This window comes from Eriocheir sinensis, chromosome 12 (genome assembly GCF_024679095.1).
Source record: "Eriocheir sinensis breed Jianghai 21 chromosome 12, ASM2467909v1, whole genome shotgun sequence".
Taxonomy (NCBI): Eukaryota; Metazoa; Arthropoda; class Malacostraca; order Decapoda; family Varunidae; genus Eriocheir; species Eriocheir sinensis.
The window spans coordinates 12,111,680-12,127,178 of NC_066520.1; the positions used below are offsets into that span (position 1 = coordinate 12,111,680).

The 15,499-nt window shown below is 37.9% G+C and overlaps 1 protein-coding gene across 5 annotated transcripts; it reads right to left on the reverse strand.

Annotated features, from left to right (window-relative positions):
• Positions 1-1,111: 1,111 nt before the first annotated feature.
• LOC126997407 (PAN2-PAN3 deadenylation complex catalytic subunit PAN2-like) lies at positions 1,112-14,870 on the reverse strand. 5 transcript variants are annotated; one of them, XM_050858476.1, is made up of 24 exons: positions 14,799-14,870; positions 13,201-13,263; positions 12,675-12,913; positions 12,325-12,494; positions 11,516-11,645; positions 10,914-11,110; positions 10,237-10,447; positions 9,811-9,948; positions 9,136-9,281; positions 8,635-8,731; positions 7,723-7,953; positions 7,114-7,359; positions 6,748-6,883; positions 6,223-6,396; positions 5,955-6,118; positions 5,678-5,831; positions 4,818-4,955; positions 4,567-4,694; positions 4,274-4,458; positions 3,610-3,833; positions 3,146-3,275; positions 2,425-2,646; positions 2,099-2,208; positions 1,112-1,951 (listed from the first exon to the last, which is right to left on the reverse strand). In XM_050858476.1, exons 2-24 carry the CDS (start codon positions 13,238-13,240, stop codon positions 1,773-1,775), a joined length of 3,789 nt encoding a protein of 1,262 aa, XP_050714433.1. In that variant the 5' UTR covers positions 13,241-13,263; positions 14,799-14,870; the 3' UTR covers positions 1,112-1,772. The 5 variants fall into 5 exon arrangements, with proteins under 5 accessions (XP_050714433.1, XP_050714437.1, XP_050714434.1 ...); XM_050858480.1 differs by having other exon boundaries at positions 14,771-14,850; XM_050858477.1 differs by having other exon boundaries at positions 14,729-14,826.
• Between the last annotated feature and the right edge of the window lie 629 nt (positions 14,871-15,499).

Sequence of the window (15,499 nt, forward strand, 5' to 3'; positions counted from 1 at the left end):
ACCTGATGTGAGGCGGAAGCGTCTTACAATACAGACAAGACTCACCTCATCAACGTTTCTCTGCCATCGAATCACCCTACAATCTTATTTCCTTCGATTTGACAGTATGAATGTTCTATTTGTTATTTTATGTTGATGATGCCAGAAAGGGCGCTACTTTAGCGTGCGGTCTAGCGCAGTATATGTGGTCTATTCCAATATCTGTAGTCTAAGCAATATAATGACCTGACCTGTCTCCCGAGATCTCATCAGACGTATTATTATGAGTGTTCCTGCCTAAGTAATGACCCAACCAGTCACCGCAGTCCAAGTTATGTAATGACCTGATCTGTTTTCGGAGACCTCAGTTTGTGGTGTATTGTCACCCGAGTTCTCGTGACCGGTCCATATAAAAGGACAATCAGAGAACACCCACATCACTATCCTCCTTACATTGCCGATAACATCGGTATAACCCATTCTGCTAACTGCAATACTGTTAAAAGATTTCTATGGACGTGTCATTTTGACGAAGGAGACAGCAGTTGCATTTTTACGAGAAAACAGTCTTCTGGATGATAATAAATCTATTTAACTTGTTTTTTTCTATCATCATGCAGGTTCCTGCAGTTGAGGCGGACCGCACGCTGAATTGTAAATGGCCGGGTAGACCGCTCACTAAAGCGGCACCAAGTCCTCAGATTTCCTAAAATGTGTCGCTTTCCAAGACTGTTAAAGCTCATCAAAAGTTCAAATACTGTGAAATATTCCAAGTAGAAGCGCTGCTTGTGTATATTACTGTGCGTGCGTGCTGCGCTGAGAGAGAGAGATTTAAGATATTTTTTTAAAGATAACAGACTAAGAAATTGCAAACTATGGTGGTGGAGGTGCAGGAGTATGTAGGCTGAAGACAAAGTATCATGAATGCCCTGAGTGTGTGTGTGTGTGTGTGTGTTTGAGGTATTAGAAACAAAAAAATAATAAAAATCAAATGGATGCAGGTGGAGGTGGTGATGACAAATGTAGGGTTGAGGAAAGACAAGAGGAAGGTCCTGGCAACCTTTTCATACTTTGGGGGAAATTTCCAACAATGTTAATGACATGAGGTATTTATCATAAAGTAAACAAACTCTTACCGATTTCATTTTATCTACAAAATATCAAAGATACAAAATAGAAATAAAATCTTTAAGTACCTGTTACATATTACAACATTACCATCTACAGTATTGTCGACCACATAAAATATATAATTTATACTTTCCCATAATTTATTTTAAATATGACAATATAAAATATTAAAATTAATGAAGAATAGGTTACATCTGCTATAAATAAACTTACTTCTTAACATAAAAAACTAACTGAACACATATAAATCCTATACGAAACTTATGAAAGCCGTACTGATTAATTTTGTGATTCAAATAGAGGCCGTCCCTTGTAACACAGTACACGCTAAAAGAATGTCACATTTCTTATCAGTGAGCCAATATCCTACAAAGGCTGGGTAACAGGAAAAAAAAGGGCAATGAGGAAATTTTCTAAGTGTTGAAGACAAAAACTCAACATGTTTTACAAGTTCACAACTAAGCACTGCTCGGGAGACTCATATCTCTCATGTGGCATTTCCATTTTGCCTCGCATTAAAATAATATATATGTACATACATATATTACAACAATCATTACTGCAATGTTTACCTATTTGTACATTTTTATAAAAATATGATGGTAAAACATGGTCGGAGAATTGCACTTGCATGCCAAGAAATCAGTGCTGCACTATAAAAGCTACTCATCCTCCTCCTCTCCAGGAACCCTCCACTGAGCCTTCTTGCCAGCTTCATACAGCTTCTGAAGTTCCATCACCAAGTCACCCTCAGCTTTCAGTTCACAGTACTTCTGGTAGAGTGCCAGGGCTGTCCTGGCATCTTCAATACTGTCGTGTGTCACACTCTGGATCTTCAGTTCTGAAAAATAATAAGATTTATAAATTCCATCATCCTAAGTGGGCAAAGAGCAAGAAAAGTATCACTGCTTATGATTATATAATATTCTTAAAAGATGAAGACCAAAAAGTCCTATCAATATATCAATACAGAGCAAACTTTACTTACTTAGGAAATGCCAGGCAAGGAACTTGAGAGACACCATACGGTTATGGGACATATGGAAGAGATGCACTGTGTCAATCAGCTGGGCCATGGGAACGGTCATGTTGATCACCCTGCAGAGAACATAGAATTACTATTAATTCAAAAGTTATCATACGGTGATTCACCTGATTAATTATTCTTGACCCATGATATAATGCTCTGGGTCTTCAGCAGGGCTGCTTATGCCACTATGCTGCTGTAAAATACTTCAAAAACAAATTATATGAAAAATTTGTACAACAAAAAATGTTGAAGTATTTCATTATCAAAATTAAATCAATCATTACCTGAAATCATTCTTCAAGCCGTGTCCTACAAATTTAACACCCTTGTCGACCAAGTATCGAAGCTTCACATAGGTGGACTTGAGTGTTGTCAAATGCTTCTGTGAGAAGTTTGCATCAAGGTCTCCAGGCTTGATTCCTGAAAACTGTGTGAGGTAGTCGACAACCTGCTCCTGCGTAGAGATGTAGTCGTCCATGAAGGGTGTTCCTTCTAATGGGCCTTGTCTGCAACAGAATGACATCATGTTAAACTCTTGAGGTTACATATAGAAAAATCATACTTATTTTTTACAATATATAAAGATAATCTATAAAAAAAGCATTAAGCAAATGTGATGTTGCTTAGCACATTGATGATACACTTTACTCTGCTCTTTTTCAATCACATCTGATCAGGTCCAGTCTTTTGTTTCTATAGAATTACTGATTTCGTACTATGTGCAGTATATTCTCATTTTTTGAGTGAGCATCAATGGCAGTGAGGCATGTACTGACAGAGGGGAATTTATAATGTAATGGTACACCTGCCCATTCGTCACTACATTTTTGTTGCATGGACTAAGAGTTACAAGTGAGAGAATGGAGTGCCTTTCAAATCCAAATTCAAACTTGGCTCTGTGATACTGTAGCTAAGATCATTAACACAACACAGCAACCTTTTGAGATGAATATAATAAATCTATACAATCAAATTTGAGAAGTGGAAACAAAGCTGAAAATTTACCCTCTGATGCAGGTGATTCTGGCAACAGACTTGTGTGAAGGCTTGATGGTGGTGCGCGTGCCATCACTACGGATCTCTGCTTCCTCCTGGTGCAGATTTACAAACTCTGCATCCATGGCCACAAAGTCACCTGCCAAGCAACAAACAATTGTGTGTAAATTATAGAAGTTATCATACACATGGTGCTAAACTTATCACACTAAGCCTGCATATTACATTTTCACAGTTATATAAAAAAATTGTAGGAAGCAAGAAGCAGTATGAATTTGAAGTGTGTGACTACTACTAGAGAATTGAGGCATTTAAATATTACTACTAGATTAAGATGACATCAAACATAGCATAAACTTCTTACAAACTCAGGAGGCTAGATCACTTTTGTTTGAACTGATGTTAGAATGGCTAGTCTAAGTCTATAACATAAAAAAAGCTTCTGCTGCACTTTGTTTTATCTCATTAATTACCTTCACCAGGCATTTCATCAGCGGTGAGTGGTGTGAAGGTGATTCTCTTTCGCCCCCTCTGTGCCAAGGACTTGTCTTCTCCGAACACATCAGCGGTGATGGGGTTGGTGGGTTCCTGTTTCTGGAATTCTGAGTGAACTTTCTTCCGCTGCCAGTACAACACACATGGTGACTTCCAACCACAGGGAAACCAAACAACCTCTTCTGCAGCTATTGGTTGAATGCTGAAAATAAGACAATAACACATCAATAATGGCTTCTAATGTGTATGACCAGTAAAGAAGCCTAGAAATAAGGAAAATGTTGAATGTTGAGTGGATTATAATGCATATAAAATAATGCACATGCCACAGATACTGTTGCCTAGGCCTCAATACGAAGGCCATGAAAGAATGAAAAGAATGAATTGGTGTTTTATTTAACTTTACAATGCAAGTTCCATTAAAGATATTCACTGTTCTCACCACACATTTAAACCCATTAATATCCTGATATCCTCAACCTTATACAACATACAATACAGGTGAAGAGAACCACTGGAGTTTAGATATATGACCATCTAAGTGTGCTATGCAATCACAAATTAAAATCCAATATTTGTGATTTATAAATAATGGCTGGTTAGTATTCTTTATATTAGGGTATCAAACTTTCTGAAACATACCTGATATCATTCAGGAGATACCAGTGAGAGACAGACGAGACCTTTGCCCGGACATGGTAGCTAGGGCCAACTTTGATGCAGGCAACCAGATTGTTCTTATCCGGGAAGCGAGGGTCAGACACATGGGACACCACACCCACCAGCTCGTACACCACACCTTCCTCGTCATCAACAGATTCTTCAAGCTGAAAAAAGATATTAATTTATGGGTGCATTTACATAATGATAATTTAAACCTAATGTCAATATTTTAATAGAAAACTTTCCAATTTGCACATGGTAGTTAAATGTACCTCAGCCTTGGTGAGGTCCTTGAATGAAACAGTGCCGTCCTCATTTAGCTTTGCCTTCATGCCAAGAGGAACCCAAGAGTACTCCATGGTTTGGTCCAATAAGCTGAGAGCAGGAATGGGACCCATATCTAAAGAGGAAGGAAAAAACAAAGTTCAGATGTGAAGGTTTTTAATATTATATACAGATATATTAGACAAATAAACTCCTATTGACTTTCAGTATTTTGTGTATTAACTGCACAATAACATACCTTCATTGCTGTCGCGACCTGGATGCCAGAACCTGCAGTCATGCCGTGTGCAGGCCAGCCCGTACCTGCAGGGCCGGGCCGGGGAGGGCTGCGGGGTGGAGCTGTCTGGGTATCTTTTGGAGGGAGTTGATGGGCTTCCTGTAAGGATATAAATAAGTTGCAGCTATATGTGATATGAACACTAAGAAATGAGGGCAATTAAATTAAAAAAAAAAAAAAATCTCCAAATTATCCAGAGAAAGGGTATTTAAATACATCATGTTAAAGCAAGGATGCACTGTTGTTTCAATCACCAGTTATTACAGTAAATGAAAAAATGGGCATTAACACAATGAATCCCAACAAGATGCATTAGTATGAACCATGTATGTAATAGGAAACCATATTTTTGTAATCATTTGCAAGCTTGTTATGGCAGAGCATTTTGTGTCACTTAGTTTTTACTTTTACTGCTTGTAAAATACACATGCTGTAATATTTAACACATGCTGATATAGCAAGTAAAGAAAACAGGCACCATCAAGCTAACAATAGCAATGGGCCCTTCTTGCTGAATAAGGTTTACTCACAATAGCACCTTTAAAGAAAAGCTCCTCCAAAACCAACAGTGATGCAAAAACTTTACCAATAAGAAAATACAAAGCAGTCATGATGGTATCTAGCATTACTCTCAAGTAAAATATATCCACATTATTGTGATGAGGGCTGCCCTATGTAAAATTTTGTCTTCATTTTTATTTGCTTTGTTTTTGTCACCATAACCACCACCAGTCACTATCATCATCTTTTCTGCTAAAGCAAACCTCCTTCTGCATTTAGTTTGGACAAGTTTCACTGGAATACAAATCAATGTGACATACCTGCAGCTAATGCTGGAGATGCTTTCTCATTGGCTTTATTTTCTTTGTCTGTACTTGCTTGCTTAGCTTCTGCGTTCTTCTTTTCTTCCTCCCTCTTCTTATCCCGAATTTCAGTCAGCAACAATTCAAACTGATGTCTCCAATATTTCATATCCTGAAAGATATTAATCATCATCACTATCATCATAATCCCTATTTCATATAGATAAGATGAGGCTGAAACATATTGATAAAATATTTCATCACTGCTTCCAACCTTCTGTGTTTTCTTACTCACCTGAGAACTATCCAGACCACAGTTCATGGCCAAAATCTTTGGCAGGGTTTTGTAGCGGCGACATTGTTCAATGGGCTGATATCGGGTGCAGGAGTCACACCATGCCTGCCGTGTCTGCTCCAAGCTAAGACTCCTCTCAACCACTGATGCAAATGAGCACCTTTCTGAAATATAAAAATTATGATATTATCATATTTACACAATTATGTAATTATACTAAAAAAAATGTATTATTCACAATATTCAGATGTACTGTAATAGTACATACCATTAATGACTTCTGGAAATGACAGATTCACAAGAAGTGAGGTGGTGTCTTTGTGTATCTCATAACTACACTTGGTACACTTGTTGATGCTGACAACGTGGGCGCCAAAAATAGCGGCCACAGGGGAGTGCTCTCGCTTGTCTTGCCTCTCCATGCTCTTGGCTTCTTCATTTTCTGGAAGAAAGATCATGAAAGAAATGTGTAAAAAACAATATCAATAGAATAAAACACTAAAATGTGTCGGCAGGTTCATCCTCAAACTAAAATGGACCCTCATAAAGGCACCTTATCCATATCCACTACTCTCATATGCGGTTTTAAATTTGTGAATATGAATACCTCCATTAACATATCAACGAAAAAATCTGAAATCTGGAACACAGTCTCAAGTAAAATGAATAAAGGATTCCCAACATGCATGTGTACATGCTTTGTATGTGTAGTCAAAGCTTTCTCCTTCCTGCTATACATGTGTGGGAAATAGCAAGTTAATAATGATTATTATGAAAAAATGAGTCCTCTTACTTGACATTTCCTTATCCTCAAAGCCACCGTCGGCCAGGGACTGGATTTTTTCATCAAACTTGTCTGAGTGGGAGTGGTCCGCCTTTTCCTCAAGTGTTTCGGAGTGCAGCTGTTGTAAGACAAACCTGTTCCAGCTCTAAGGGAAAGAAATTAAAGATGTTTCAAAAGTGAACAAATATTTCAGTGCAGTTAAAAATAACAAATACAAAATATATAAAAATATATAGAAAATAACCAAGATATATAGAGCATATGATATTGAGATCATAAAAAGTAGGATTACAAAACTCTACTTTTCCATTTTAATGTAGAAGCTATCTAGCATTTGACTATCTTCCAAATTTAAAAATACTAAAAAATTCTAACCTGAATTTTTGTGGCAAAATTGATTTTTGCTCGATTATCCTGATCTGAAAGAGTAAGACCCATAGCAGATGCTTCAGGGATGGTCCTGAATGCCCTCAAGAAGTTTGATGCATGGCAGGGTATACCCTGGCCCATGCTGACGTCCAACATGTGAAAGAGGAAACCAAGCTCGCACACCAAGCAGAATTCTCGCTCGCACAGATGTGACATCATGAGAGCACGCAGGGGAGCTATGTAGTAGAACATCTGTAAAGAAGGATTTCTATAATATTTCTATGATACTAGTGTTTGTAATAATTACCTATACCCATTTACAATGTCTCCACCCTTGTTCCTAGTCACTCAAGGAGGTGCCCACTGCAGATACTAGCCACATTAAAGCCTCAGAAATCATAATTTCAAGTCATATGTTATTTTCCAAAACAAATTTTCCAGCATTTAGTCTCCTACTAAATGAATGAACAAATTCTAATACCTGAATCTAATGTATTCTACTATATACACTTATAAACAAGTAAACTATTCTGACTGCTTATTCATTATTATTATTACATCATTATTTTCAACAATTATTAACAATACACCACAACAATATGATGCAGCACTTACCTGAAGCATGGGGTTACAGTAGGAGTTTGGTAGAGACATATCAAGGCCTGAGAAACTTGTTCGGTTGTACTGATCATAGTCAAAGTCATCCATTCCGTGCTTGCCATACTTGATTTCAATTTTCCTGTACCGCCATGGAACGTGAACAGCCATCCCTTGTTCATTCTTTCCTTGACTGCATTCACTAGCAGTAGCCTTTTGCCCTTTTGTGCGATTGAATTTGTAGGGGACCTATGAAAATACTAATTATTACCAACCTAATCCCATTAAATGATCTGGTTAATGATCCAAGCCTAAAAACATGACGAAATTCAAAATAGAAAATGAAAAGGAATCATATTGTCCTATTTACACCATTCAAATCATAGAATTCCTCCTCACGACAAAATAAGGTACCACAGAGGATAAAAGATACACTGTCACAAAGTCAGGGGTCATTCCTAAAAGAATGAGAAACAAGCAAGCCAACCACTATGTAATAAAGTGTGTTGACTGTAGCTAAAGTATACTGAGAAAATGACCAGGAATGCGCTTAATTGCAGTTTTCAGAGATGACAAGAGAAATGTTAGTCAAATTCCTGGTAGCTATACTATAATAATATTAGGTACTTGTGGTCCACCTAATCATCAAGTGTGCCCATGGATGTAATAACATTGGAAAACACTCACAGGGCCTGGAGAGTTGCATGTAAGACCAAAAGACTGCTATTCCTAATATTTGACAGCAATTAGCAAACTTTTACACTTGGAAGTATTTTAGACTACCTATATCACAATTGTTTGGATAATGAAAAAATGGATACACACAAAACAAGGATTGAACAATTCAAATGGTTTCTCTTGTGCTACAGAAAAACTCAATTGCAATGCATTGGAAGGTTAACACAAACAAGAAGCCAAAATACTCCTTACCTGATTTCTCTTCTTGTTGTAAAGATTAGGGGCATAGCCAATGGATCCAACAATTTTCATGCTTTGCAGAATTGCTGGATCAACTGGAGGAGTAGGTCTGGAAGGAGACCATAGGCAAGATTAACAAAAGTACCTTTACATGAAGATAAGATCTAAAGGAGTGAATGTCTGAGTGGGCAAAGGGTGGATTGCTAACTGGATGGTAAGCAGAAATTAGTGGTTTAATGTATGCAAAAGAAAACAAGTCTAAGTATCCTTCATACACTGTTTAATGAGTTTTGTCAATAACATTTCACGACTCACAGACTTATGGTGGTGAGCATTACCCAAGAAACTAGTCATGAAACGAAAAACTCTACAAGGATTGAACAAATTTGCAATTAATTACAAAAATGGAGACTGTTTCCACTGAGCTCAATATTATTCATGAAATTGAAAAAATAGTTTACATTCTATGCATGGACTTCACATTTGCTGTAATATCTTTGTTATAATTCATACCTGTAACGAACTTTCATGTACTGCTCAGGCCAATCAGAGAGCAGCTGACTTGAGGGATAGTACATGGGGAAGGCAGCGAGGGATGACGTGTTGTCCGTCATGGGTAGGGTCTGGGTTGTGTCTTGAACATCAATCAAAACAGTTTCCTGAAGGAAAAAAAAATAATCACTTTCACTAAAAACAGCACATCAAGTTAGTCACCACTCAATACTTTTAGATGTGTAAGTATATCTAACCAGTAACATAATTTATGGGAATGTTCAATGTTTTGCTAACATCAATAACCTCTTTGTATTGATAATCTAATCTTAACAAAACATAAAGTCTATATACAGATATAAAAGACAGTATGAAGTGTTCAACTTCATCTAACTTTTCAAAATTCTTCTGTATAGTTTAGTTAAATACTATGAAAAATAAGAAAATAATATTTGATAAAATATTTGTGATGCGTCTCACAAAGAAGTATCACATGTACATTGAAGCTATTCACTTCTGAATTTATTCATCCATGTTTCTGCTTACTTTTATTTATCAAGGCAAAATGCTAGATATATAGGATTTGTGAATTTTGTGGCAAAAATGCAGAAGCTAAAATTTCTACACCAAGCCCACCCTTTACAACAGGAGCAGCCATAACTGTACTATATACTTTAAAAAATAGTAATAACATACCTGGGAGAAGTTATTGAAAGTAGGTTTGCTTCCTGAGGTGAAGAGGTGGAGGGATCCCAAACTGTCTCCAAACACAACAGCTTGAGAGGACGATGCAACATCAAAGGAAGTGATGACACTTTCTGGCACACAGCTCACCTGGAAAAAAAAAAAGTAGTAATACATATGAAGTTTTGGAAAAGAAAAATGTGTGGATTACTCAAGGAGTTTGCATGACAAACTGAGAATAGACAACTCACACATGTAAGATTATGTGGTATTATGAAGGCCATGAGAAAACAGATCAATAAATACCTTAATATAATAACCACCACATCATAATACCACTGACACTGACAACTTGAAAATGTCCAAAAACACCTTTACATTTTACTTTGGAAAGGTTGCAAAAGACAAATTAATAAACTTGACACCATGGGTACCCACCTGATAGTTCATACTCATGATGGAGTTATCTGGTTGGCCTGCATCCATCAACTGCCACTGTCCAAGGGGAGATACCACTGCCAGACACGAGGATAGGCCTGGAACGAACCTCAGAAGCAAGGGTGGCACCAGGGCTCGCAGAGGCAGGGAAAGCTTCATCATCCGAAGATCAAACACCATCACAAACTGATCCCCTAACATCTGACCCATTCTGAAAACAAATACATGCAGCTTAATCATCTTGTTTCCATTGTCCTTTGAACCAGAAGTGTATAGAGTTAAGATTCAAAATTCTGAAGATATAAACTGTAACATTCACAATTACAACAACTGGAAAACTTGAATATGTACCGAAAATATATTATTAGATTGAAAATGTTGATGTTCAGCCTACTTTAAAAACAAAAACATAGATATGGTCAAAAGAAAATTCCACACAAGTGGTCATTGAGTCCATGTAAATGGGTAATCTTTCTACTCCAAGCTGAATTATACCTCATTCTGGGAGCACTAATGATGGTGCTGATATTTATTGCAATATGTATCCTATTGTTCTGAACATAGTCCTATAAAATTTTGGAGTTGCTAAATAAGGACAGCTGCATGTCTGTCTCCAATCATCTCTCCCATGGACACAGGTGCTATTAAAATGTGGACATAATACTTTCAAGACAAACCTGTTTGAGAATCCACAAGTAGCAATGTAGTTTCCTAATACATCAAAATCTGAGAGGCTCCCAGTATGAGCTTGGAAGTAGTGCTCTTGGCGCAGTGTTCGAGGGTCATGGAGGACAATTCTTCCCGTGAGATCACCGTGGCACACAAATCTTGGGTGGTCACGCAGAATCACACAACCTTGGTCTCCTACTTGGTGCTGCAATAAATAAATGTGAGTTAGGTGGACAGGGGAGCCTGTGGAATGCTTAAAAAAAATTATGACATAATGAGCAGGTTTGGGGACATGTGTAACTGAAACAGCATGTGATGTCGCTTTGGCAAGAAGATAATGATTACAATTATGACAAAAATATTCTCATGAAGCTGTTCCACTATAATCTATCAGGCTGTTCCACTATCATCTATGTCCTTCCTTGAATCCTCAAGTTTCCAAAGTACTAATGTCAAGCTTTTCCAGACAAAGATCAGAATGTTAATGTAGTGAAATGGGAAAATAAATAAAAAACAGCCATACACTCATGCACATCAGACCAACCCTATATCTAAAACTTTGTCAAATATATCATAAACTAACCAATTCACTGTCTTTGAATGTACTTACACATCTTGTTTGCTTTCCTTGATTGAGGTCGAACTCCACCATTGATGACTGGTGTCCTCCCATAAGCAGACGATGAGAAAAATTGTTGCCCAGCTGAAGCATACACTGCATGTTTTCCAGCTGTGTCGACCTGGAAATTATTAGTTAATAAGATGTCAAACAATAAATAATACACAAAACCCTGATTATATGCTTCACAAAGGAAGAAAAATTCTAAGCACAGGCAGTCTTTTATATTTTGTTAGCTCCAATTGGAAAATACTTGATTATACAAGCCCTGCTAATTTGTATGAAAGCTCCAATCATTGATTGTTGTCTAGTTAATGACATAATTGCCAATATGTTTACTGAATCTTAACTTGACAACGTTGGAATACAACGTTGTCAAGTGTCCTGGTATTTACACAATATATTTGTTATTATCCTAAAAATGAAACAATCTTAACACTATATGACCTTATTGGATTATCCAGTTATTTAATTAAATTCATTCAAAGGTAGTAAATAGCTGACATATGAGAGGAAGCGAGAAGTATTGAGTGTGTGTGGCAGATGCGGGGCTTAGCTGACCCCACAGCTGCCACCAAATGCCTGCCAAATTCTCCTGGAACGACTATAGTGCATTTCATATGTAGAAGAAGGTCATGAGAAAACAAGGGAAACATGAAAACTGAGGCATCGACACAAAGGACACTCGCCTTTATAAAGAACCCATCAATATTTCCAGCTACTGGTCACTCGTCCTTTAAGGGTCAACAATTATTTAGAGAAGGGATAACTTTTGATAACAAATAAAATATGGTACTTACTGATGAGTAAAAGATGGCATTCCTTGTCTGGTACGTAAGTTGAGTGAGGTAGGAGTTAATGCAAGTAGCCCTTGGTCGATGGAACGCAGGTCACGGATTTCTTCAGAGGCATGCACTTGGAAGGACGTGTACTTCATGAGATCTGTGCTGAGGTACGATGTAACATGGCCCTGGAAGTAAGTCAACATATATTATATGACCCTTCATAATGACATAAGACTGATTAGTCACACCACACACATCCAATATGTCTACTCATGAGGGACTTTTACACAAGGAACTAAATATGCCACAATACATGACTTTCCCCCCTCCACTACATGGTCCTTTAAATCAACTAGTCAACTTACCCCAGCATTCCCCATCCAGACAAGTTCTTCTTTTCGATCAACTGTAACAGCTGACACCCCAAAACGATCTCCTCCATCAACCAGCAGTGACTGACTTTCCTGAAATTCTCCGCCACTCAAGAAATCTTGAGTATCGTGGGTGAACTCCCCAGCACCTGAGAATGCCTCTCCTGGTTCACCAGCATATAATTCAGCATATGCTGAGCTATCTTCACTGAATGTACTATTATCATTGTATCCTGTAATGAAAGAGAAGCAAATAATATTAAAAAACTAAGTAGCACATCCCACTACAAACATGATTTTTCCAAACATTCTAGCATAAGTATGAATTCAACAATAATCAGATAACCTGATTCTGATAGGCCTAAAGGTATGTTTAAACAATGAATTTATGATGAATTCAGGTAACTTGCAAGTACACTCTAGCACATTTAAACAATAAGTGTGTCTTTCAAGGCACTATTATTTTTTTCAGTTATCAGACATGTGTAGATTAAAGTCCTATCCTCCACACGTGACTCACCTAATATTTCATCACCATATTGAACTGCCGAGAAATCCATTGCTAATCGTGATGTAGTAAAACCTGAAAATTAAACAGAAGTGGATATTAGTTATTTTTTTCTAAAACAACCAACAAGGCAAAGAAGCGGGTGGTGTCTAACTTCTCAGGTAAGATGGGAGTTCCTAGCCGTACCCCAAAATCCATGCATATGTAGCTCCAAGCTCAAAATAAGGAAGACATGGCCTGGCAATTGCAAGTCCAGCACGTGATCAGACCACGGTGAATGAGCTACACAGACACATAATATTACACCTATTCTACAAGGGATAATAGAATAAAGAAAATGTGGTGTGGGTTTATGAACCCCTAAACTAACCCAACTGGCGAGTGGCTCATTAGGTTTGGTGCTTGGCTGGTGACCGTGAGGCAGCGAGTTCAAACTAAGCTTCTTGGTGATCATTTGCTGATGAGAAATTGCAATAGGGACACTAAAGGTCATTCCTATAAACTTTCTGTTCCCCGTTGTAACACTGATGTGAGAGCCCGCTTCTTCTCAATAAGAGTGTTAACATTTGGAACAGCTTGCCGGATTCTGTTGTTTCTGTCATCTCAGTGAATTCATTCAAGCACCAGTTGGTCAAGCATCTTGGTCAGATCTTATATGAGTTTGATTAATTTGCCATGTGGTTTGGTTGTTCTTTGGGTGTCTTGTTTGGATTGTTGTTATTGTCCATGCCATCTTATGATGTCATATTAGCCAACCATCTGACCAACTTCATGAAAATTCATCAGTTGCAGTTTTGGCCGGAGACATCACAGTTTTTTAATGGGGCATGCCCCCATCCAGGTAAGAAAATTAAATACTAAATAAGTATAAATTTCTCACTTGGGGAAGACCATATTATGAATAGGAATATTGGAACCAAGTAGCTGCCAACCTAACCTAACAAATTGGATACTAAACCAAGGAAGCTCTTGTTGCCCTTACACAAAACCTAGTAACCTTGAATTTAAACTTATAATTGTGAGGAGCGACACTGAAAACATATAGCAAGGAAATACACACAGCGGGATTTATCTCAGGCATTTGTTATTACAAGACTCCGTCCAAGTATTCCTCAGTCCTTACCATTCATTCATCAACCCAAGTACACCTCTCTGTCTTCATCATCATTCAGTTATCACCATCCATTCCTCAACCCAAGTAACCCTAGTCCTCAGTATTCAATTCTCAACCCAAGTAATCCTCAGTCATCATCATTCATTATTAACCCAACAAGAAATCCTCAGTCATCACCCTCAACCAAAACAAACCTCTCAGTCCTCACCATTCATTCCTCAACCCAAGTAACCCTCTCAGTCCTCACCATTCATTCCTCAACCCAAGTAACCCTCTCAGTCCTCAACATTCATTCCTCAACCCAAATAACCCTCTCAGTCCTCACCATTCACTCCTCAACCCATGTAATCTTCAGCCCTCAACCCAAATGACCCTTTTAATCCTCACCATTCATCCCTCAACCCAAATAACCCTCTCAGTCCTCACCATTCATTCCTCAACCCAGCACTTAACCCTGCCAGTCCTCACAATACGTTAAGATGAGATTCCAGCCTACCAGTGACCCTTTTCTCCCTCAGCCTCCATAAGCCACAACAATAACAAGCTACGTGTTCGGCTCCATTATCGTACTCAGAACATCGTATTTTCCTGTTTCTGCCCCGTAACAATTGCAGAAAACATCGATAATTAACCATTTGAACGCTAATTGTAAATGTGTGTCGTTATCAGTGTAGGTGCGACAGTTTTGTGCCTCAAGCAGACGAAAAAATATGCCTTGTACGACAATCTAGTAACGCTGTTCGGCTCGAGTGTGTGGATACGGCCCTTTACTTTCCTTTCCTTCTCCATTATCTATTGTCAAACCTTTCCTCAACTCTTGTAACTAAGATTGAGTTATATATTCATCTATACAAAACATGACACCCTTGCTTTACTGTAGTCATATCTATGTCTGCTCACTGAGGGACTCTGGACATGGATCTCAATAATAATAATAATAATAATAATAATAATAATAAAGACAAATTCTGAGAACTAGCGTTGAGTTTACGGTACGCAGCATAGATATGAGTAGAGCCGAACCAAAAAGAGGGAGACGGTGAGAAACAGGAGGGTCAATGATGAAATGGCAATGATTGATTGATTGATAGTTTATTGTTGCAGGGAAACAACAAGGGAGAAGGGAGGAACATGCCATCCAAACCCCCAGGCAGGACAAAGTGTGATTATACAACTATTAATACATGTGTAGGTAGC

Coding starts and splice junctions, on each gene's coding strand:
- LOC126997407 (XM_050858477.1), bottom strand. Junction 6,884..7,113: donor ATTTTGCCACAAAAATTCAG/GTTAGAATTTTT, acceptor TCTTTCCCTTAG/AGCTGGAACAGGTTTGTCTT. Junction 5,832..5,954: donor GTGGTCTGGATAGTTCTCAG/GTGAGTAAGAAA, acceptor AATATCTTTCAG/GATATGAAATATTGGAGACA.